General features: G+C 43.6%; 1 protein-coding gene across 1 annotated transcript in view; it reads right to left on the reverse strand.

Annotated features, from left to right (window-relative positions):
- The window catches only part of pemt (phosphatidylethanolamine N-methyltransferase), a 143,699-nt gene that overhangs the window by 45,228 nt on the left and 73,442 nt on the right, over window positions 1-25,029 (reverse strand). The window contains exon 4 of the mRNA XM_078558691.1: window positions 19,138-19,283. Coding sequence (XP_078414817.1) covers window positions 19,138-19,283 — 146 coding nt within the window. The remainder of the gene's footprint in view (window positions 1-19,137; window positions 19,284-25,029) is intronic.

The following is a 25,029-nucleotide window of genomic DNA, read 5'->3' on the forward strand; positions in this document are numbered from 1 at the left end:
ATACAAACCGACTAAAAACATGAATTACAGAAGACTTACTTCTGATTGGGGGATGGTCTATAGAGGTGCTACTGCTTTTCTTGATTTATATTTATAACCTAGATCTGGGTGTACGGGGCACAATTTCAAAATTTGAAGATGATGCAAGACTTAGAAGTATTTTGAACTGTAAAAAGGATAGTGATCGACTTCAAGAGGATATAGATAGGCTGGCGGAATGGGCAGACACATGGCAGATGAAATTTAATGTAGGGGAGTGTAAAGTGATACATTTTAGCCAGAAGAACAAGGAGGGATGACATAAAGTAAAGCATACAATTCTAAAGGAAATGCAGGAGCAGAGGGACCTGGGTGTATATGTGCATAAATAATTGAAGGTGGCAGGACAGGTTGAGAAGGCAGTTAATAAATTATACTGAATCCTGGGTTTTATAAATAGGGGCACAGAATACAAAAGCAAGTAAATTATAAACCTTCATAAAACACTGGTTCAGTCTCAACAGGAAGGATGTGAAGGTTTTAGAAAGAGTGCAGAAAAGATTTATGAGAATAGTTCCGACGATGAAAGACTTCAGTTATGTGGATAGATTGGCAAAGCTGGAGCTGTTCTCCTTGGGGAAGAGAAGATTGAGAGGAGATTTGTAAGGCGTATTCAAAATCATGAGGGGTCTGGAGAGCGTAAATGGGGAGGAATTGTTCCCATCGGCAGAAGATGGAGAACCCAAAGGTGATTAACAAAAGAACCAGAGGCAACATGAGGAAAAACTTCTTTATGCAACAAGTGGTTTGGATCTGGAACGCACTGCCTGAGCACGTGGTGGACATAGGTTCAATTGTGGTTTTCGAAAGGGAACTAGATAATTATCTGAAGAGAAAAGGTTTTACAGGGCTACAGGGAAAAGGTCAAAGAGTGGGGCTTGCTGAGTTGCTGCGGCAGAGAACTGACACAAAGACGATGTGGTGAATGGCCTCCTTCTGTACTATAACTATTCTATGATTCTAGTATAGATACTTCTAAGGAACTCGATAAACACATGAGGAAGAAAGAAGCTGAAGGTTACCCTGATAGTGTGGTCATGAAGGGTGGGAGGAAGTTTGTATGGAACATAAACAATGGCAAAAATGGGGTGGGCTAAATGGCCTGATTCTGTAAATTCCAGGTAAAGCTGCCAGCAGGAAATACAAATGCTATACTGTGTTTCACGTCCTCAGGCCATCACAGCCAAGGGAGTATGTGAATCACTCTCCCACCCCACCCCCTGCCACACTCTCCCCCTGCCACAGCCTCTCTCTCCATCTCTCCACACCACCACCCGCCCCCACCCCCCGTAATGGTCCATGATGGGATGAGTGCGCTGTGAATTCCAGTCCCATTTCTCCACAGGTTGCAACAATAGTTTAAATGCTGAATTCACTCTCAAAAGTAGCCAATTGTTACCTTTGATACTGTTATTCCCAGCATATAAAGACTCTAACCAAGCCTCTTTCAGTAAACACAAAAAAAATTGATTTATTATAAAATGAACATTTTTTAAAAACAAGCTAATAAACTGGTTAGCATATAAGTTGTAGTTTCGAAGTGTAACGATTTTCCTCTTTTTGAAAAAAAGATATTTGAACATGCGTGCACGCACACAGGCACACACACAAAACAGGACAAAATGAACCCAGTTCCCTGCAGAGGTTGGAGTATGGGAACATTTCTTTGAAAAGGATAAAATTTGACAAGATCTTGACACTGTTGATCAAACAGAATTCTGGTCACGATAGATCTGGATATTCCTTCAGACAGATGTTTTGGTGAAACTGTCCTTGATGACTCTTACATATCACAGCTTTGCAGACTTTAAAAAACAGATGAATAATCCTGATGAAACATTTCTGAGGAAAGTTTAACATAAAAGTGGGGCAGAGAGAGTGAAACAGAATATTTTCCTTTCAGCCTGCCTCTAAGGCACACACACTCTGACCGAGAGTTTTAAAAAGACTGAGATGTTTAAGGAATACTTCTCTTAGGCCAGGTGTTTTGAACCAATCAGCAAAAGCTTTTAGCCTGGCAACAGCAGTTCTTTGTTAACTTAGATATACAAAGTATTTTTTCCCTTTCCAGGTGTTCACTGCTGGACATCTATCTTGACCTGGGGATTTTTTGAAGAATGGCATATTTACAGCCCCAATTAATATTGCAAATTTTAAAATAACTCAGGAGGAAGAATGTCCACAATTCAACATCCTTCAAATTTTCCCCAAACCGGTTCTTTACACCCACCACACTCTCTCTCTCCCCCTCACACTCACTCACTCTCTCTCTCGCCCTCTCCTTCACACTCGCTTACTCAGATACTGGTGGGCCCCACCGCTCCAACTGTCTCGCGGTCTACTCAGGCTCCCCTGGGCCCTGCCACTCCAGCTTCCTCACTTGCCACTCGGGCTCCCCTGGGCCCTGTGCTCCAGCTGCCTCGCGCGCTGCTCGGACACCCCTGAGCTCCGCGCTCTGCTCGGGCTCCCCTGGGCATCTTGCCCCAGCTGCCTCGTGCTCTCCTCGGTCTCCCCTGAGCCCCAATGCTCCAGCTGCCTCATTCTCCCCTTGGGGTCCCCTGGGTCCCACCACTCCAGCTGCCTCATGCTCTAGGGCCTGGAACTTACCTTCAAAGCTTACCTTTCCACTCTTTGCTGCTCGTCTAATCATAGGCTGGTTTCTTCCTGCATTTGCTGCTTGATAGGCTCACTGCTGATAGTGGATGAGCAGCTTTACACCATTTTTCAAATATAAGTCATTTGAATGTCCAACGAGTTTGGCAGGCCACATGGAGTTGGACAAGTCTGCTTTAAATAGAAGGTGCAGGAGTGGTGCTGCGGTGCACTCCAGGAGCAATATACCATTGGTTGCCACAGCAACTTGGACTCCCCAAGTGATCCATGACAGGTCCTTGGTCCATAGTCTTTCGCTGCATTTCCTCATTGGTGCTCTCTTCAACCCCCATTCAGGCTTTCAGGAACCCATCTTTTATAGCTGTCCACACCAGCCTTCAGTGTCATGGCCATACTTGCAATCCCAGTACTTGCTGTTCCTCATTCAATTTGGCCTGTTGCATCCAGTTGCTGTCCTGTTTCAGCTTTTCTGTTCAGTTGAGGGACCATCTTTTCTCAGATTACTGTAGGGCTGGGCAATGAAGAGGTGGGGAGAAGAGCACCAGGCAACACTAGTCACAGCATGTTTACGAACCAGCATTCAGGAGTTTATCAATTTTTAATGTGAATTATACTGATCCAATAAAAACAAAATGTAAGTGCAGTTAGTGGTATTTTTTTCAAATGCTCAAAAATTGCAATAAAATACTCGGAAAAAATGACTGTGCTGGACATCTGGTTACAATTTGAAGGAAGTGGGTTGTAGAATATGAGTGCGCAGCAGGAATATATCATGGAGTGAAAGTGACCTGATATGAGCAGTATAAAGGGTGAAGCCGGCAAGTCTGTGGTCAGCCCACAGTAAAATGCTGGCAGTGACTGGAGAATTCTTCTAGTATAAAATCACTGATCTCCTTGGGAGTGGCAACTTCGAGCAATTTATATCAAGTAGCTTGGTTATCACTCAGTGTAATCTCACCTTATTGCCTGTGAGACTGCTCTTAACATGGGGTCTACATATTTAGCAGATGGTTGGAATACTAAGTAGGAGGTGCAGTATGCTCCAGCTCAGCAGCCTTTCACAAATATAAGTTTATAAGATTGTTATGTTTTGGGACTCTGTCATTTCTTTAGGGTAAAATGGAGGAATGAAGGGGGTCCTGAGACCTGCTCTGAATTCTGCTGACAAGAAGTCTAGGTGGCTTGATAAAGGGGATCCAGGTTGCTTTACTGGGAAGATGATGTGAGATATTCACACCTGTAAACAATCACCAGGGCAGTTGCGCTGACAGAGGATAGACTGTTAAGTCTCCAAATCACAGGGAAGTCTTAGGAATGTCTGGTTTTGTAAATAGTTATACATTAAAAGGTCTATTCAATTCTAAGATAGAATGGAGTAAAGGCTGAGAATTAGGAGTTAACTAATTGCTGAGGATACAGGATAAGCATTTGATGGGGGGAAGACTATGAAGAATGGGAGTGAGAGGGAAATAGGCTGTGAGTGAGTGTTAGTGATGTCGGTTGAGATGGAGATTTGAGAACAGAAAAGAAAGTGTGTTGGTCAGAGGAGTGCCATGCAGGAGAATGCTAAGGAGGTTAGAGATTAATGGTTGCCTGGCTGCATCTCACAAGATTATTAAATCTGTTCTGACACTGGATCGACTTCTCTCTCTGCCCTCACTTCATGAATCATCTCCTTCAGGGAGGAGGATGTGAACCAGGGGACAGACTTTCCGTCTTCCATCCTTACTTCAGGTCTTTGCTTCCGGTCTTTGCTCCCTCACCCTGCATTGTTTCCTGCAATCACTGCTGCCATTGAGAGAATGGCCAGGGTTCCTTTAAATACAAATCCTTCATTGCTAGTTTAGATGCATCAGCCCACCCACCCTCCCTCTGATATGTTTGGAAACCCAGGGGCAGGTGATCATTAGCTTGCTCTGAGAAAAAGCAATGTCAGGGCACACAATTTAGTTGGTTGGGCTCTCAACTCAATAGGGACTAAGTGGAAAAGATTCTGGCCCAGGTTTTCGTCCCTGGGTCGGGTGCGTAGAGTTGGGAGATTTCCTGGCTCAGCGAACCCGATTTTTAAAAATGTCTGCCTGCAGCTTGGATTTTTGGTCAGGTGTGGGGGGTGTTGGGTGCAGTGCTGAAATACAAGTTGGGGTGGGTGACCCAGAATGAGTGCGGAGGTTGCCAGGTGTGGAGGTGGGCTGGCGCAAGACCTGCCTCTGTGCCCCAGCACTGTTTTTAAGTAAATAAAAAAAAACATACATTCCTCCAGCCCTCAACCTCCACACACTCCCTATGCCCCATCCATGTCACCCCACCCAAACCCCCATGGCCCCTCACGCCTCCATGCCAACCCGTGCACCTTTACCCAACCCCATGGCTGCTCATACCCCTATGCAAACTTATTGTCAACTCATGCCCCTCACCCACCTTTGTCCTTATCCCCTCTCTGCCAAGTCACCTAGAATCCTTTGGCAGTTCCTTGACAGTTTTGATACTTCATGGACGATTCCTTGACGGCTATCTAGTTCCCTAATAGTTCCTTGACAACAGAATAGTTCCTTAACAGCTTAACAGTTCCAATGAGCTTGTGTGTAAAAAGTGAATAGCCATGTTTAATTCTAACAATCCCAAAGGGTGTCCCCTCCTCTCCCAAAGGTAGCTGGGAATCCAGAGGTCCTCTTACTTGGTCTAATCTGCACATTCCGGGATTCATGCAGCTAGAGTTCAAAAATTGGAAGCCATGAGGTATCTGGTATTTAAATAGCCAGCTGCCTCTGCGATTCACACATATGCGAACGCCAGGCCGACTGCAGTACCGTACCCATTAAGATGGGAAACGTAACAGTCAGGGAGGCGGGGGCGGGGTCTTTGAAATTTCAGCCACTTCTGGGATTTTTGCTAGAGAGCCTCTCCATCATGGCAAAAATCTGGGCCTCTGTCCTTTGCGTCCTTCTCACAGCTTACTTTCTGACCTAGATTTGTATCATCAGTGATCTTGGATACATTATACTTAGTCCCTTCATCTAAGTTATTGATATAAATTGTAGATAGCTGAAGCTCCAGAAACTTTCCTTACGATACCTTACTTGTAAGAACCTGCCAATCTTAAATGACCCTTTTATTCCTGCTGGCTGTTTTCTGTCCTTTGATCAATCCTCAATCCATACTTATATATTATTCACAACTCCATGACCCCTGATCATGTGCAACAACATTGTGTGCCACCTTATTCAATACATTCACGGACTCCTCTTCATCTACCCTACTAGTTACATCCTCAAAACACTCTAATAAATTTGTCAAACATGACTTCCCTTTCATAAAACAGTGTCACCTGCTAATACAATATGGCCGTGCAAGATGGCCACCGACACCCATCTGTGCATGCACACTGGTCCGCACATGCGCAGGAAACCAGCAACACTGTGCCCAGTGTATGACTTTGATTTATATTGCATATTCTGAGTATTTACATATTCTGTATCAGGCTGACTAAAGCTGTACTTTGCTACTTATGCATAGAAACAAGTCCAGCTCTCAAACCACCTCATTTATTTTGCCCTATTTTCCTTTCAAGTACTTAAGATAAAGAAACTCTTAATGCAACTGCATATGTCATACAATGAGAGTAGTGCAGTGCCACACAAACCTCAGAGCACCACTTCACAATTTAATTGTGCTATAGCTTCATCAATTTTATCTAATTATCACATTTAACAAGAAAGAAAATTAGACATTTTGGAGTTTGTGAGGGAAAACAACCCTGCATTCTGTCTTTGCTTGCTTTTTATTTATCAGCTTCTTGTAATGCATTTGAGGGCAGCTTGCTACTGCATTGCCGTAAGGAATCAGATGGAAATTAGAATCCCATAAGAGAACTACATGATCTTTTGAACCAAGATGAGACAACTCAAATTTGAATGGCCGAATGTACAATGGGTGCCTTCACTGATAAACAGTGAAGTCAGAAGTGTGTACACAGACATCACCAGCAAATGGAACCTGTCACTCGCAATGATGTCACGTTGATACAACTGCACATGCACTGCGATGGCAGCAAACATAACTTTCATAAAATCATGCTGATTCTCCTTCATCATATTTTGATTTTTGAAATGTCCTGTTAGCACTTGCTTAATAATGGACACTGGCACTTTCCCGGTGACTGCTATCTGGCAAACTGGCCTATGGTTCCGCTTTTGCTCTCTCCCTCTCTTCTTGAATAGTGGTGTTTTATTTGCTACCTTCCAACCCACTGGAACCTTTCCAGAATCTAGGGAATTTTCAAAGATCATGACAAATTCAATGGTTTAATGAAGAGTGCAGGAGAGCGTGCCAGGAGCAGCCCCAGGCACATCTAAAAATGAGGTGTCAACCTGGTGAAGCTATAACACAGGACTACTTGCATGCCAAACAGCATAAGCAGCAAGTGATAGACAGAGCTAAGCAATCCCACAACCAACGGATCAGACCTAAGCTCTGCAGTCCTGTCACATCCAGTCGTGAATGGTAGTGGACAATTAAACAACTCAATTAAACAATTCACTCACCACAAATATCCCCATCTTCAATGATGGAGAAATCCAGCACATCAGTGCAAAATATAAGGCTGAAGCATTTGCTACAATCTTCAGCTAGAAGTGCCGAGTGGATGATCCATCTCGGCCTCCTCTGGAAGTCCCCAGCATCACAGTTGCCAGTCTTTAGCCAATTCGATTCACTCCACGTGCTATCAAGAAATGACTGAAGGCACTAGATACTGCAAAGGCTATGGACCTTGACAATAGTACTTGTGCTCCAGACTTGTGCCCCAGAACTTGCCACGACCCTAGCCAAGCTGTTCCAGTACAGCTACAACACTGGCATCTACCCAGCTACGTGGAAAATTGCCCAGGTATGTCCTGTCCACAAAAACCAGCATGAATCCAACCCAGCCAATTACCGCCCCATCAGTCTACTCTTGATCATCAGTAAAGTAATGGAAAGGGTCATCAACACTGCTAACAAGCGGCACTTGCTTAGCAATAACCTGCTCACTGATGCCCAGGGCCACTCAGCTCCTGACCTCATTACAGCCTTGGTTCAAACATGGACAAAACAACTGAACTCCCCAGGTGAGGTGAGAGTGACTGCCCTTGACATTAAGGCTGTATTTGTCTGAGTGTGGCATCAAGGAGCCCTAGCAAAATTGGAGTCAATGGGAATCAGGGAAAACTCTCCGTTGGTTGGGAATAATACCTAGCACAAAGGAAGATGGCTGTGGTTGTTAGAGATCAGTCACTTAATCAGTCAATGCAGGAGTTCTTCAGGGTAGTATCCTCAGCCCAACCATCTTCAGCTGCTTCATTAATGACCTTCCTTCCAACATAAGGTCAGAAGTGGGGATGTTCGCTGATGATTGCACGACGTTCAGCACCATTTGTGACTCCTCAGATACTGAAGCAGTCCATGTCCAAATGCAGCAAGACCTGGACAATATCCAGGCTTGGGCTGACGGGTGGCAAGCAACATTTGCGCCACACATGTGTCAGGAAATGACCATCTCCAACAAGAGAGAATCCAACCATTGCCTCTTGACGTTCAATGACATTACCATCACTGAGTCCCCCACTATCAACGTCATGGGGGGGGGGTTACCATTGACCAGAAACTGAATTGGACTAGCCAGATAAATACTGTGGCTACAAGAGCAGGTCAGAGGCTAGGAATCCTGCAACAAATGACTCACCTCCTGACTCCCCAAAACCTGTCCACCATCTACAAGGCACAAGTCAGGAGTATGATGGAATACTCTCCACTTGCCTGGATGAGTGCAGCTCCCACAACACTGAAGCACTAGACACAGTCCAGGACAAAGCAACCTGCTTGATTGGCACCACATCCACAAACATTCACTCCCTTCACCACCGACGCATAGTAGCAGCAGTGTGTGCCATCTACAAGATGCACTGCAGGATCCTTTGATAGCACCTTCCAAACCCACAACCACTACCATCTAGAAGGACAAGGGGAGCAGATAGATGGGAACACCACTACCTGGAAGCTCCTCTCCAAGTCACTCACCATCTTGACTTGGCAATATATCGCCGTTCCTTCACTGTCGCTGGATCAAAATCCTGGAACTCCCTTCCTAACAGCACAGTGGGTGTACCTACACCACATGGACTGCAGTGGTTCAAGAAGGCAGCTCACACCACCTTCTCAAGGGCAATTAGGGATGGGCAATGAATGCTGGCTCAGCCAGCGAAGCCCACATCCCATGAATGAATAAAAAAGAAATGCATGCACTAATTCTGTAGCCACCTCCTTTAGAACCCCAGATGTAGACCATTGGGTCCAAGGGATTTGTCAACTTTCAGGCCCATTAATTTCTCAAGTACTTTTTCTTTACTAATATGAATTACTTTAAGTTCCTCACTCTCATTAGGTAGAACTCTGGTTCCTCACTCTTTCTATTGTGTGTTTTCTGTCTTCTACCATGAAGACAGACACAAAATATTTGTGTAACATGTTTGCTATTTCCTTATTCCCCATGATAATTTCCCCTTTTTCAGCCTCTAAGGGACCCGTATTTACCTTTGCTACTCTTTTCCTTTTTACATACTTGTAGAATCTCTTATCGTTTTTTTATATTTCTGGTTTGTTTACTCTCATTCTATTTTCTCCCTCTATCAATTTTTTGGTCATCCTTTGCTGGTATCTAAATTTATCCCAATCCTCAGGCTTACTACTCCTGGCAATATCATATCTCTCTCCTTTCAATGTTATCCTCTTTAGTTGGCCACAGATTAATCACTTTTCCCATGGGGCTTTTAATTTGCATTAGAATGTAGATTTGTTGAGGATTATGATTTTTTTTTAAAAATGCACACCATTGCTCAGCTACCATCATACTTTTAAATCTAATTTCTCAATATACTTTAGGAAACTTGGCTTTCAGGCCTATTATTTATTCAAGTTCAATACTCCAGTTTCGGACCTATGTATGCCATTCTCAGACTCAATGTGAAAATCTATCATATTATGATCACGGTTTCCCAGAGAACCCCTTACTATGGGATTACTAACTAATCCAGTCTCATTACACAAAACATGATGTACAATATCCTCTTTGCTGGTTGGTACCATGATGTATAATTCTAAAAAACTGTCTTGAATTTATTTAATAAACTTGTCTCTAAAATATTTTTGCTGATGTGATTTGTCCTGTCTACATGAAGATTAAAGTCCCTCACGTTTCTTGCACTGCTTTTGTTTTGAGCTCTTATTTGTTGATTAATGCTCTGTCCAGCAGTATAGCTACTGTTAGAGGCTTATAAACAGCTCCCACCAGCATTTTCTTATCTCTACCTACACTGATTGTATTTTCTGATCTTCTGAGCCAAGATCCTGCAACACTATTGTCCTTACATCATCCTTTATTCAATGGGCCACTCCACTCCTTGTTCCATTTTGTTCAGAATTAAATTGAATAGGCAGATAAAGAAAAGTGGTTAAAGGAATATCAGATGGTAAATGCCAAGCTGCCCAAATCCCAGAGTGAAACTTGAAGCAGCTGCCACAACTATCTGCAATTTGTACTTATTTCAAGATGCAGGCTTTGAATTCAGTAAAAAGGCAGCTGCCAAGTCTTACAGGTTTCTTAAAAACTAAATTAAAGCTTTATAAAAAAAAAATGATTTTAAGCACATACATAGATTAACAAATTACTACTATAATGACTTCTAGCTTCCCTGATTAATCTAACTCCCAGTTATACCTCCGTAAAGACAATAGTAAAACACATAGATTTAAAAAGACCCAGGCAAAGCACACACCCTGGACAGTCAAATTCAAAATTAGTTTTTCCTCAGCTTCAGTTCCTTGTGGACAGCAGCTTGAGGCTTAGATACTGGAGGCTTTTCACACTTGTTAGATCTTAGAATGCCTTCCCTTGCATACAGCCTTTTCTCCTTTGTACATATTTTCCCCATTGAATACAAGTTCCCATTGAAGACTGGCATTTGTGAATCTGGGAACCTCCAGAGGAGGCCGAGATGGATCATCCACTCAGCACTTCTGGCTGAAAATTGTAGCAAATGCTTCAGCCTTATCTTTTACACTGACGTGCTGGGCTCCCCCATCATTGAGGATGGGGATATTTGTGGAGTCTCCTCCTCCAGTGGTTTGTTTAATTGTCCACCACTATTCACGACTTGACGTGGCAGGACTGCAGAGCTTATATCTGATCCATTGGTTGTGGGATTGCTTAGCTCTGTCTATCACTTGCTGCTTATGCTGTTTGGCACACAAATAATCGTGTGTTATAGCTTCACTGGGTTGACACCTCATTTTTAGGTATGTCTAGTACTGCTCCTGGCATGCCCTCTTGCAGTCTTCATTGAACCAGGGTTGATCCCTTGGCTGGTAATGGTAGAGTGGGGGATATGCTGACCATGAGGTTACAGCTAGTGTTTAAGCACAATTCTGCTGCTGCTGATGGCCCACAGCACCTCATGCATGCCCAGTCTTAAGTTGCTAGATCTGTTCAAAATCTATCCCATTTAGCACGGTGGTAGTGCCACACAACACGATGGATGGCATCCTCAATGTGAAGGTGGGACTTCGTCTCCACAACGACCAAGCTACCGATAATGTTATGGACAGATGCATCTGTGGCAGGTAGGTTGGTGAGGATGAGATCAAATATGTTTTTCCCTCTTGTTGGTTCCCTCACCACTTGCCGTAGACCCTGCCTAGCAGCTATGTCCTTTAGGACTCGGCCAGCTCGGTCAGTAGTGGTGCTGCCGGGCCACACTATATCATGCTGTTGCTTGACTACTCTTGTGAGACAGCTCTCCCAATTTTGGCACTAGCCCCCATATGTTAGTAAGGAGGACTTTGTAGGGTCGACAGGGCTGAGTTTGCTGTTGTCGTTTTGGGTGCCTAGGTCGATGCCAGGTGGTCTGTCTGGTTTCATTCCTTTTTCAGTCCTTTCATTCCTTCATAAATGAAGGCCAACTCAATATCATGCATCACATTTTCTACAACCCCCTAACTCCATAAATTAACCTTCCTCTATATGAGGTGACCGATGGAAGGGTTATAGCCAGAATTGCACGGTCTTTCACATATCATGGTCATGCCCTGCATCCTGCTGTTCTGTGGTGTTCAGGGAACAAATAGCAACACGAATAATCTGACAAGTCTAGAGCTATAAGGTCAGTGCTAGCTCTTCTCATTCAAGAGAGAGTGTCTACAACCTCCAATACCCACCACCACCACTATGTAGGCTAGCATATCTCATATATCTCAATGCTAGTTGTAAGAAAATATATTTCTCTTGTGGTATAGTGAATAACAAACAGGTGAATTAAATATCTGTAGGTTATATGCCTATCAGAACTATAATGTGTATCCTCCACCTGGAACTGGGAATATACCAAGCAGTCTGGGGTTTGTTCTTGAAGACAGTTTGAGTTGAAGTAGTCTCCCACTCCTCAGCACAGCATCCCACCCAATGGCACTGAGCAGCACTGGACCCAGCTGATGTGGCCAATATATCAGGCTTATTCCATCTGGCTGAAATAACCTCAAGGTTCCAAAATCAAATAAGCTACTTTGACCCCTGAGCTGTATTACCCAGAGTACAAGCAGTTATCAGAAGAAACCTGGCTGTATCAGTCTTGCTCGCCTGCTAGCATATGTATATAGTGCACTTAAATCTACTGTGCCTCAAAAATATGTGTGAATGTATACGTAACTATAGTGTTTTCAAAAAAATTGTTTTCAATATGGAAACATGCACTTGAATACATAATGGCTGCATACAGTGGACTTGAAGTTGCTGAAAAAATAGCATCTGAATGACACACACCGTTATTAACTTGCAAATCTTCCAGCAATTAATGGCAAGGAAGCGATACCACATGAACTGTGAATTACCACAAGATGTCACCCGATTTGGGTTGATCTGGTGTTATCTTTGGGAAAACAGCCTCCCTGTGATTTGCATGAAGTTGTTGCACTTTCACATTTATACCCATTAAATTTACCACAGAACATTAAGTCTAGTAATTAACAGTGCAAGCATCCTTTTAATGCCTCGATAACTGTTAATTACTGCCAATTAACCTCTCTTACCAGAGTGTGAAAAATCAATAGGTGTGGGTTCTCATTCCTTCAAGTGTTGGGGGTTTTAAAGATACCCAATTTTACAATTAAAATTCTTTCCATCCTTTTCTTTTGTCTCTTTTTCTCTCTCTCTCTCAATGCAATCTTTCCTTCCCTCGCTTTATTTCCCTTTCTAATTTAACAATGAATTCACTTTAATTCACCCTCATTCTCAGCCCTTCCTCTATTTATTTCTGAATCTGTTAGTCTCATTGGCTGAGTCTCATCCCTGTTGGTCCCAATGTTACCCTTACCACAAGTTGTTGGCTGATTTGACAGTTAATCAGGTCTAACATCCAGGAACTTCGTGGCCAAGCCTTTGAGTTGATGGATATCAGAAAAAGTCTAACTAACAGGGCACACTAGTGGGATCCCTCCATCCCAGCAAATTCTTGGCTCAATGTACGCTTAGATTTACAATAGTTTCAAAAAAATATAGATGTGAATGTACTTTCTTGAAACCTCAATATAAACAATTGGAGAAGAAAAGCAGAAGAGGAGAGGAAAAGAAAATACGAACTGGGTTGAGGAAAATCAAAATAGCAACAAGAAGACAAAAGACACAGGTAGTAGAGACGTCATATATTGTTTTACAATGTAAAAAAGCCACAGGAGATACATGGGCACTTATAAACTTGCGGATACTTACTGCTGTGCTGTTTTGAGCTTGTGAGCCACACAATATAGTGCTGTGAGATTAGTTGCGTCACTCAGGCTTGGGAATGGAATGTCAAGGCAACATATAGTCCAGAGGGGAATGTATTTTCATCTTCTGTTGTATCATAATATATTATGCTAAGCTCTGCAAAGTTCTTTTAATCCAAACCTATTTTGAGTTGGCAACATATAATTTTAAAATTGAGGCAAGTTATAAATTAGTGGCAAGTATAACCACAACTATTGCTACAACTTGGCACTTGCTGCCCAGTGCATCATTCAAAATCTTATAGTGCAAACACTAGCCTTGATTTTAACTGTGGGTAGCAATTACGCAGGCTGGGGATGAGTGAGTGCTAAGCACCCCATCCCACCCCGTCCCATTTCCAGATCTTGGCAGCAATTTTGCTGCCCATCTGAAAACTGCTGTTTAGTTGCCCATTCAAAACAGGAAGCAGCAGCTGTTGAGCATGCAGAGGCAGAATCTAGGCAACAGGAGGCCACCAGCCAGCACTGAAGGACTGGTTCCTGGCAGCAAGGTAAATTGTGTGGGAAGAGTTTCAGGAGAGGTTCATGGGCAAGGTAGGCCTATACTTTCCTTGTGCAGTCCAGAGGAGCAGGAGAGCAGGGGAAAGAAACTTATGTGTTTGGCCTCTTCTGGCCCTGGACCCCCTTTCCGCAATCTTACTTAGCAGAAACGCAATGGTTTCCCTGATCAGGATCAGTGGATAAAATTGCAGTTATGGCCTGACAACATCATCAGGCCCAGATGTACATATTTTAAGATGGGTCCATCAACTTCTACTTCCATGTATTTTTCTGCATGCATAGGACAGGTATTGGGGTAGAAATTTGTCTCTGGCTGTGGCACAAATCGAGCGGTATCAGATTGGCTGCCAATTATACACAGAGCCTGTCACTTAATTCCATTAGCTGCAATGGAACTGAATATCAGAAATAAAGACTTGCATTTATACAGCACCTGTCATGACCATCTGACATCTCAAAACACTTTCAAATTGATGAAGTACTTTTTGAAGTGCAGTCACTGTTGTAATAAACACACACCAGCTTTTCCCTTGCCCCACCTCTACCTGCTCCAGGCTACACCTCCACCTGCTCCACACTCCGCTTGCCATGCTTGCCCATCCTGCCTGCCCGTCCCAAACTCCAACCACTCGACACACATCCCAACAGATTTTCCTTTCTATAGGCTTCAATTCCGTGGGCAGAGTCTTCGGCTCGGCGAGCGGCGTAAAATGACGCGCGGTGACATCCGGCGTGGGTCCCGACGTCACCACACATCATTTAGATTTTCAATTCGGCCGCCGCATTGTCAAAGGCTTATTAAGGCCATTTGAAAAGCCAGTAAAGCAATTAGCTGAGGTGCCCGTCCAACCTTAAGGGTGGCAGACAGGCGAAGAGCCCAGGTGGCCTTCACATTTTTCATGGAACCTCATCCACAGGTGGGATGAGGTTCCGAGAACATTTTTAAAGTGTTTGAAAAAATTTTAATAAAATTAATGGACATGTCCCAGCTCATGTGACAGTTTCACATGAGGGGACATGTCCTTAAATTTTTTTTAAACCTTTCTTCAATGTTTTATAAGTGAAAGTAATCTCCCTGAGGCACCTCTGTGCCTCAAGAAGATTTCTGCGCACTTTCGCAAAGAACACACTCCTTGACTCAGGCAACCCTCCCGCCCGCACAATGAGTGCTCAGTGCTTCTGGGCACGCATCACGCTGGGCGGACCAAAGGCCGGCCCACATAAAATAGTGGTGCCCGCCCGCGCCCAACTCCACCGACAGAAAGAAAATTCTCCCAGGTAAGTTTTCGCCAAAGTGAAAATTACCCCAAAAGTCTTCAGAAGACAGCCACAGAGAAAATCAATAAGTAACAGTCAGAAAGCAAGTTAAACAAGTACATAGTAAATTATAAATTCACTTAATTTTTCTTTCATTTAAAAAAGTTTCCTTAGAATTGGATAACAAGGACATGCACCTTTAACGTCCTCAGGATATCCCAAAGCATTCCACGACTAATTAATTGCTTTTGAAATGTCATCACTCTGGTTTTGTGCACAATTGCGGAAACCAATTTTACACATGTCAAGCTCCCACAAACGCCAAGCAAGATAAATGACTAAAAGAAAAGAAAGACAGACTTGCATTTATATAGCTCTTTTCATGACCACATCTGAAAAAGTCAAGGATGTCTTAAGCGGCTGAAGAGCACTCTGAGGGAGTAGGGTGAACAGCTTTAGGCCATGGTCCACATTGGTACCAGGTCGGTTAGCTCAGTTGGCTGGACGGCTGGTTTGTGATGCAGTATGACGCCAACAGCACGAGTTCAATTCCCGTACTGGCTGAGGTTATCCATGAAGGCCCCACCTTCTCAACTTCACCCCTCGCCTGAGGTGTGGTGACTCTCAGGTTAAACCCACCTCCAGTCGTTTCTCTCTGAGAGAATAACCTATGGTCCTCTGGGACTATGGCAAACTTTCATTCATTTCATATGTGGCAAGAAGGATGAGATCCTGCGGGATTTAGGAAAGAAACTAGCAAGCAGCACTTAAAAGGCAGCAATCTCCGGATTACTCCTGTGCATTGTGCACCAGCAAGCATAGAAACAGGAAGATAGTGCAGATGAGTGCCTGGAGAGGTGATGCAGGAGGGAGGGCTTTGGAATCCAGGAACATTGGGACCAGTTCTGAAGGAGATGGGATCTGTATTGGCCAGATCAGACGCATCTGAAGAAGGCTGGGATCAATGACATCGCGGATTTGAGAGTGCTATTGGGTAGGGTTCAAACTAACCCGGTCGGGGTGTGGGAACCAGGAGGTAATATAAGAGAGGAAAACCAAGGTGCACGGTGATTTGTGAAAGACTGATAGCACTAGAATAGAAAATACCAAGGTATTATAGTAAGGTATTCAAAGGGAGATGGTGGCACAATGGCAATGACACTGGGCTAGTGCATTGGACACCGAACAGGAGTTCAAATCCCACCGCGGTAGCAGGTGGAATTTAAATTCATTTAATTAATTCTGGAATTGAAAACAAGTCTCAGTGATAGGGACCATGGCTGGGATTTTCTATGCCCGCAGGCGTCAGGCGTGATCGTTGGCATGAGCAGACAATATGGCGAGAAGGCCAAAATCAGTTTCAAGATGTCGTGAAACCAGTTTGCGATCGTCCGCTCAGCCTGCAGATGATGGGCCGCGTTCCCCATCATCAGACGTTAGGAACCTCATTGTAATACATCAGCATATCATTATAAGGCCAGCCCGCCGGACTCACCCTCCCATTGGATCATCCGTCCACATCGGTGGGGAAACACACCGATGCGTTTCACAACAGCATATATAAGGCGTGCACTTGGCGGGTTGCACTTCCCTTGGGACTTCAAGGTTTGTTTTCCCACCTTGCTTAGGTCTGCACTCGCAGTCATCAACGCCATGCTTCACAGACAGCACCACATCACTTTTAGGGGGGCTTACAGGTAGGTCGCTACCTACTAGATCAGCCATATGTGGATGGCTTTTCAACGGCTGCAGGGCAAGGTCATGCTTGGGGAAGAGGGAGAAGTGGCCTCAGGCAAGGAAGAGGCTGTGGAATGACAGCTGTACTGGGGGTGGAGGATATCCCAAGGTGTGGGAGGGGACACATGATGATCTGTGCAAGTGGCCTCAAGATGGTGAGGGCTGAGGAGGCAGTCTCCAGAGGAGATGAGGCCAGAGGGTATGTATGTGAGAATGGGTGGTGGTGTCCCTTGAGCTGGCAGTGAGTGAGATGCCAGTGAATGTGTGATGGGCTTGAGTGTGTGAGTTTAGAGTGATGAGATGGTTGCCATTTCCTGGCTGTACAGATGAGATCATTCATCCTCTATCTGCATTGGATGGCAAACCTCTTCTGGGCAACATTGGCACTGATCACCACTGCCATCACCTACCAAGCTGGAGTGGTAATGTAGCTGCCCCTCCTGTGGTCAGAGTGGGGGCAGAGAACATCAAAGCGGCCTCCATGGCATCCGAAAGGTGCTCAAGGCCTGCAAGTCTTCTTGCCTTTCAGTCTTCTTGCTACAGTCCTGGGCTGACGTACTGAGCGTGGCTGTACTTTAAATGTGGAGCCTGGCATGATGAAGCGGCAAGGTGATGGCGTGGCAGGCAAAACGCCGTTTTACCCGCACGCTACTGCACTGGGACAATTCCGCCCCATGAAGCTATCATCGATTTCTGTAAAAATCCACCTGGTTCACTAATGTCCTTTAGGGAAGGAAATCTATCATCCTTACCTGGTCTGATCTACATGTGATTCCAGATCCAAAGCAATGTGGTTGACTGTTATCTGCCCTCTGAAATGGTTGAGCAAGACACTGAGCAGGGGCAATTAGGGATGGGCAACAACCCCACATCCCCTGAAAGAATAAATATATATTAGGTGGGGTCAGGATAAGAGGCAATGTAAGAAGGTCTAAAATTAGATGGATTGTGATAAATAGGGTTGGTGAGCTGCAGATGCAGATAAGACACTTGGAAATATAATGAAACTTGGCTCAAAAAAGAGCAGGACTGGATACTAAATATTCCTGGATTCAAGATTATTCAGGAAAGAAAAGGGTGGTATTATTGATTAAGGAGAATATTACAACGCTGGGGAGAGAGGATGTCTTAGAGGGGTCAAGGATAGAATCTATTTAATTACAGCTAAGAAATAACAAAGGTAGCATTACACTGCTGGGAGTACTCTACAGGCCATCAACTATGGGAAAGATGTGGAAGAACAAATTTGCAAGGAGGTGCAAGAATTATAGGGTAGTATTGGTGGGGGACTTCAATTATCTTAACATAGACTGGGCTATTAATAGTGTAAAGGGCAGAGAGAGGAAAAAGTTTCTAGAGTGTGTCCTGGAGGAGAATTTTCTACATCGGTATGTTTCCAGTACAAAGAGGAAAGAAGCATTGCTGGATCTGGTTGATTGAGGATATGTATTGGCCAGGACACCGGGGCTAACTCGCCTGCTCTTATTTAAAATAATGCCATGGGATGTTTTACATCCACCCAAGCAAGCAGATGGGGCCTCAATTAAACATCTTTATCCAAAAGTTGGCACCTCCAACAGTGCAGCACTGTACTGCACTAGAGTATCAAGGTTGATTTTGTGTTCAAGCCTTGAAGAAAGACTTGAATCTGGACCCTTGTGACTCAGGGGGGAGAAACAGTGCTACCATCATAGATGACACTAGTTAATTTGTTTTGTTCTTTTTGATTAAGGGATGAATGTTGGCCAGACAACCAGAAGAATTCCCCTCTTTAATTTTTTTTTTTTACATCCCCTAAAACAGCCTCAGGTCTTATCTAAAAGATGGCACCCCCAGAAATGCAACAGTCCCGCACCAAAAGTGTCAGCCTAGGTTATTTGCTCAAGTCCTGAAGAGTCTTCTGACAGGGGGAAACATGCTACCAATTGAGGCAATTGAGGCAAGCTGAATAAATACAAGATATTACTGTGAAAAGGATATTACTGAATAGGAAAATCTTAACTCTTGTAACACAGTAAATCATACTGACTATACACTAAGTGATTATGCGCCATAAAAATAATGGTAAGTTTAGATGAGAGAAGCTGAACTTAATGTAAGATGCTTATTTGCTTGGCTATCATCATCAATAATTGTTCTCACCTAGAAATGTACCGGTGAATCCCAGTGCAAAGAAGCTGCTCAGGACAAGGATGGTACCTAATAGTAACAGGATAAGGCCAATGTAAAATGCTGCAACACTGTCAAGGACTTGGACCTTGGGTTGAATCTTCATTGCTTCAGTAAAACTACAGGAAAGACACAGAACACACTTGTTAAGCAAATTAAATATGAATTGGCTTGAATAAACAGTTCTAGCTGTATTAGTTTCTGTAGCTGGATAAACAAGGTTTGGTTGTCCGTACTGCAGAAAGAGTCCGTGAAATTTAATTGCCTCGATTTTTGGGCACAAGCACGCTATGAACTGCAACCCTTGTACCTATTGTAAATGGGGTGAGTAAAACAGAACATTGGTCTATCCACTTCACTTCCATGATGGTGATGTGGAAAGGTGCAACCCTGGTGTTCATTTCTGTGCAAGCTTCAGAGGGCTGGGTGCTGTTTATTAGAAAGCATGTGTTCAGGCAGCCTCCCTTGTTTAAAGGTACAGTTCCTATATAAGGAAAATTGCAGCAATGCACTGCAGGCTACTGGACAATTGTTCTTGGCCGTCCACAGAGAAGCCATGTTGCTGCAAGGGAAGTAGAGGGCTCCCAGATTCAGCCACGCTACCCTACGGAAAGCTGAAGCCAGGAGGGAAGTCATGTTTCTCAGGGGTGGGTGGGTGGGTGGGGGGGGCGGGGGGGGGGGGAGCGTGCAAGATGCGCTCCAAAGTGGCCTTGAAAAGGGAATGGGAGCATGTCGCAAGGGTAGGCAACGCTCAGAATGTAGCACCATGGACCTGGCTTTGTGATTGAATTTCACAACCAGAGTGTTTGGCTACTGATGACTGAATTTAAATATGTAGAAAACAGGAAAATTATTCTACAGGTAAATTCTGGGATACTGAAAAAGAAGCATCATCAGTAAAAGCAAATTGACATGTCCATTATACTGCAGTTACTACGTCATGGTTCGAATTAAATTCATTACTTGTGGGTTAAAGTAAACCATCCTATATTTTGTTATACAAGGTAGAACATTATTTAAAAATATCACTGCACTGAATATCGCTAATCTGATCCTAATCTAAGGAAAAGCTTATCCTTTTAATGAGCTGTTATTCTGTGCAAACTGTAGCTTTTGGAAATCAGAAGTTACTACAGTACTGCTACTAAGTTAATGAAGTTTCTGTTCATTGAAGAGTTAAATGTAGGGTCCATTTTCTTACAATAGATATTATACAGCTCAGGAGTGAATAAAATTTTTAATATCTATCAAAGACAGAGTTGAGACTCTTGTTCCATTTGCTAGGTATTCCACAGAGTTCCAAATGTGAACAAACAATGTTTTAACTCACTATCTCCACACAACCTCTATTGAATTTGCTGTTTTTTTTATACCACATTGCCACCAACATTGATGTATTGTGCATTTCTTGGGCAGAATTTTGAGAGCACATGCCATGAATGGAACTTCATGCAAAACTGAAAACTTATTGGAAAGCTGTAATCTCTCATGTCAAATGAAGTCTCTGTGGTATGGGATTTCTGAAAGTTCCAGCCAGTGCACTGTAACCACTCTTCACTTTTCAGAATATCAGCTGTACAAGGTACAATTGGTAGTAGGAAATACATTTAGTTTAACATGAAATGCTCTTTTAATGCACTTCCCAATTTGGATGCTGCACTTGCAGTAGGAAGACAGGAGGAAATAGCAACAAAAAATATCAGCTAAACGATGAGTGAAGTTGTCATTTTCTGTGGATTTTTAAAATGAAAACAACATTTACATTTCGCATCTGCCTGCATTTGCTGTTATTGTCAACTTTCTCAATTATACATTCCTACATCTACAGTCATAACAGATGCTGCCTAAGTTAATGCGGCACACCATATCTACCCCTCCCCTCATCAGAAGCACGATAATGTCACCAATGTTATGAGGTGTAATTACGGCCTGACAAGTCCACATGAGCAGTTTCCATTTTAAGTGTGGACATAGTTATTTATAGTGGAAATACAAAACCAGGGACATAATGCATGACCTTAAATTGGGGGCTGAATCACATTTGTATGCTCTGGCTTAACTATCACCAGACTTCTAACCCATGTCATCTGAAAACTACACTTGCCCCGAGCTCAGCATTATGGGAGATCCACTACTCCATAAAATTAACAAATTTTGTGACTAACATATGTCCATAGCATCATATCTTATGAAGAAAGACACCTGGGGCAGAATTTTTCCCTCGTCAGGCAGGCTTGGCAGGAGCGGGCAGGGATGATCGGGAAGCCAAATGCCGCCCGCAACCAGCTCCGCACCGCGATTTCACGTGGGTGGACCAATAAAGGCCCGCCCTGCGTGGATCACGAGTGGCAGCGCTCAGCATTACCTGTGTGGGCGGGGCGAGGAGGGAGAGCAGGCCTGGCGCACAGTTCGCGCATGTGTGCGCAAGAGCACTTCAATCTCCCTGAGGCAGCTCCATGCCTCAGGAAGATTGAAGCGCTTTTTAAAAAAATTAATAAAAACAGTAAAAATTAAAAAAAAGTCCCCTCATGTGACTCTGTTGAAAGACAGAGTTAAGACTCTTGTTCCATTTGTTAGGTATTCCACAGAGTTCTCAATGTGAACAAACAATGTTTTAACTCACTATCTCCACACAACCTCTACTGAATTTGCTGTTTTTTTTAATACCACATTGCCACCAACATTGATGTATTGTGCATTTCTTGGACAGAATTTTGAGAGCACATGCCATGAATGGAACTTCATGCACAACAGAAAACTTATTGGAAAGCTGTAATCTCTCATGTCAAATGAATGACTCTGTCACATGAGATGAGACATGTTTTTAATTCCAAAGTAAAGTTTTTATTTATTGTTTATTTGCTTTAGGAAACCTCATCCTGCTCGTGGATGAGGTTTCCTAAAAAATGTAAAGGCTGCTTGGCCTTTTCGCCTGCCCGCCAGCCATAAGGTTGGACAGGCAGCGAAAATTTGATTTTAATTAGCTTGTTAGTGGTCTTAATAGGCCTTTCAGTTATTGGCGGGCGCGCAGCCGACTCTGGTGTGCGCCCACTGAATGAAATATTGCCCGAGTGCGCGATGACGTCGGGACACATGCCCGATGTCATCACGTGTCATTTTATGCTCGGGCATGTCGGGCACGTGCCCGTACGCTGAGCGGAATATTCTGCCCCTAGAAGTGTGAATTTAAAATGCTTCTAACCTTCAAATCATCATAGCATAGGATAAAAAAAACATGATTAGCTCAAATAATTGCTTACTGTTAAGTCACCAATCCAATACTGAACTGTGAACAAATCAAAATTATAAAATAGCAGCATTCAAATGCCTCAATTAGTCTTTAAAGTGATCATTTATGACTGGTAAAGGTACAAAATTAACCAATCAATTCACTCTAAAAGGCTCTTCTCACAGTCTTCAGCTGCCATTTTCTTCCTGCACTCAGGTCAGATACACCAGAAATAGCAATCTATAAAACAGCAAGATACCCAAGGGATAGTACTCAAAATTGGTTACTTAACGTTAGGAATGTCTACAAAATAGCTCCTTGCGTGTAGACCTGTCCTTTTTTCTGGATTTTTCCTAAGGCCTTGGCATTTAAAGAATTCTAGCCATATAGACAATTCCTGTGTGTGACTGTGAGAGATAAAGAGAGAGACTAAACACAAGGGTAAGATGCCTTGAGTTCTAGTTTCCCTGCTGTGCAAGTTCTTTGAAAGAGCTATCCAATTGGCCCCATTACCACGCTCTTTTGACATAACTGTGTGTGTCAATATTTACTAATAATTAATTTTATTTGCGTTGTCCAGATTTTGGACCTGTATCACTGTCTATTCATCTTTACATAACCCTTGTACAAGTTGCCCTGAGGCTTTTTGCCTTCCTTTGATGCTGAATTGAAAAGGGCATTATCCATGGTTGTGACCTTGGGCTTGTACTATTCTACCAATTCTGATGAACAACCTTGTATTAACTAAAAAGAATAGTGAAAATATTCTTATCATTAAGGTTAGAGACATTGGGCTGAATTTTAAGTCAAAAACGGGTGGGTTGGGGTCCAGATAGATGTTGTATTTGACTGAAAGCAGCAATGAAATCAAGACAAGGCTAGCAACTGCCTGTTCTACAACTCATCAGCTTAATGAACAATGGCGAGCATCCAACATCAACCTGCACTTGAAAAAGCAACTTGCAAAATCTCTGCTGTGGAGCATTGCACTGTATAGGTGAGAGAGCTGGACTCTCAAGAAGAGGCTCTGGCGAAAGGTCCTTCGAATAAGCCAGATAGAGCAAAGAACCAATGAGTTTGCCCACAGGAAGATCAGAGTCTCAGCATCTCACGGACTTTTAGCTGAAGCGAAGAAACGGAAAAGGAGAAAGTCTGACCACTGGAAAGGGTGGGGTGAGAGTCTGGTGTTGGTGACAATAGAAGGTGAAGCAGCAGGAAAGAACAGGCCAGGTCAGAGAACGACTGGATGGGTGGACAACATCAGAAACTTGTCGGAGGATGGAATTACAGCGGCACCAGAAGTGCAGTGGAGAGAGGGAGATGTCCACGGCCCTTTGTGGACAATGGCTAGTTATGAAATGGAAAGTGGAGGAAAGGTGATAATAGTTCCAAGTCAGGATGGTGTGTGGCTTGGTGAGGAAATTGCAAGTGGTGGTGCACCCACACGTCTACTTTTCTCTTTGTCCTTTTGACCGGTACAGGTCATGGCTTGGAAGGTGTTGTCAAAGGAGCCTTGGTGAGTTGTTGCATTGCATCTAAAAGGTGGAACACGTTGCTGCCACTATGTGCCGGTGATGGAGGGAGTGAATATTTAAAGAGGTGTATGGTGGTGCTGATCAAGCAGGCTGCTTTATCTTGGATGGTGCCGAACTTCTTGAGGTATTGGAGCTGCATTCATCCAGGGCAACTGAAGAGTGTTCCATCACATTCCTGACTTGTGCCTTGTGGATGATGGACAAGTTTTGGGGAGTCAGGAGGTGTATTACCCGCCACAGAATTCCCAGCCTCCGACCTGCTCTTGTAGCCACAGTATTCATATGGCTAGTCCAGTTCAGTCTCTGGTCAATGTTGATATTGGAGAAAATCAGCGATGGTAATGCCATTGAATGTTAAGGGGAGATGATTAGATTCTCTCTTGTTGGACATGGTCATGGTCTAGCAACTGTGTGGTATAAATGTTTCTTGCCACTTATCAGTCCAAGCCTGAATGTTGTCCAGGTATTGCTGCATGCATGCATGGACTGCTTCAGTGCATGAGGAGTTGCAAATGGTACTGAACACTGCAATCATCAGCAAGTATCCCCACTTCTAACCTTATGTTGCAAGGAGGTCATTGATGAAGCAGCCGAAGATGGTTGGGCCTAGGATACTATTCTGAGGAACTCCTGCAGCGATGTCCAGGGCCTGAGATGATTGGCCTTTAACAACCACAACCATCTTTCTTTGTGCTAGGTATGAACCCAACCAGTGGAAAGTCTTTCCCTGGACTTCTATTGGCTTCAACTTTCAAGGGCTCCTTGAAGCTACACTTCGTAAAATGCTGCTTTGATGCACGGTCACTCTCACCTCTGTAATTCATCTGGCCATGTTTGAACTAAGGCTGTAATGAGGTGGATAGTCAGGGACCCAAACTGAGCATCGATGAGCAGATCATTGCTGAGTAAGTGCCCATGATAGCACTGTTGGTGGCACCTTTCATCACTTAGCTGATGATTGAGAGTATTCTGGTTAGTTTAAGATGCATTGTTGGCATTGAACAGAAATAGTTTTATTCTGCAAATGATTGTCCATGACCTGAGAGTTCCTGTTGGTGATAAAGGAAGCCTGAAAAATGAAACATCATCATCACTTTTATG

The sequence above is a fragment of the Cetorhinus maximus genome, chromosome 15, assembly GCF_964194155.1.
Source record: "Cetorhinus maximus chromosome 15, sCetMax3.hap1.1, whole genome shotgun sequence".
In the NCBI taxonomy this organism is placed as follows: Eukaryota; Metazoa; Chordata; class Chondrichthyes; order Lamniformes; family Cetorhinidae; genus Cetorhinus; species Cetorhinus maximus.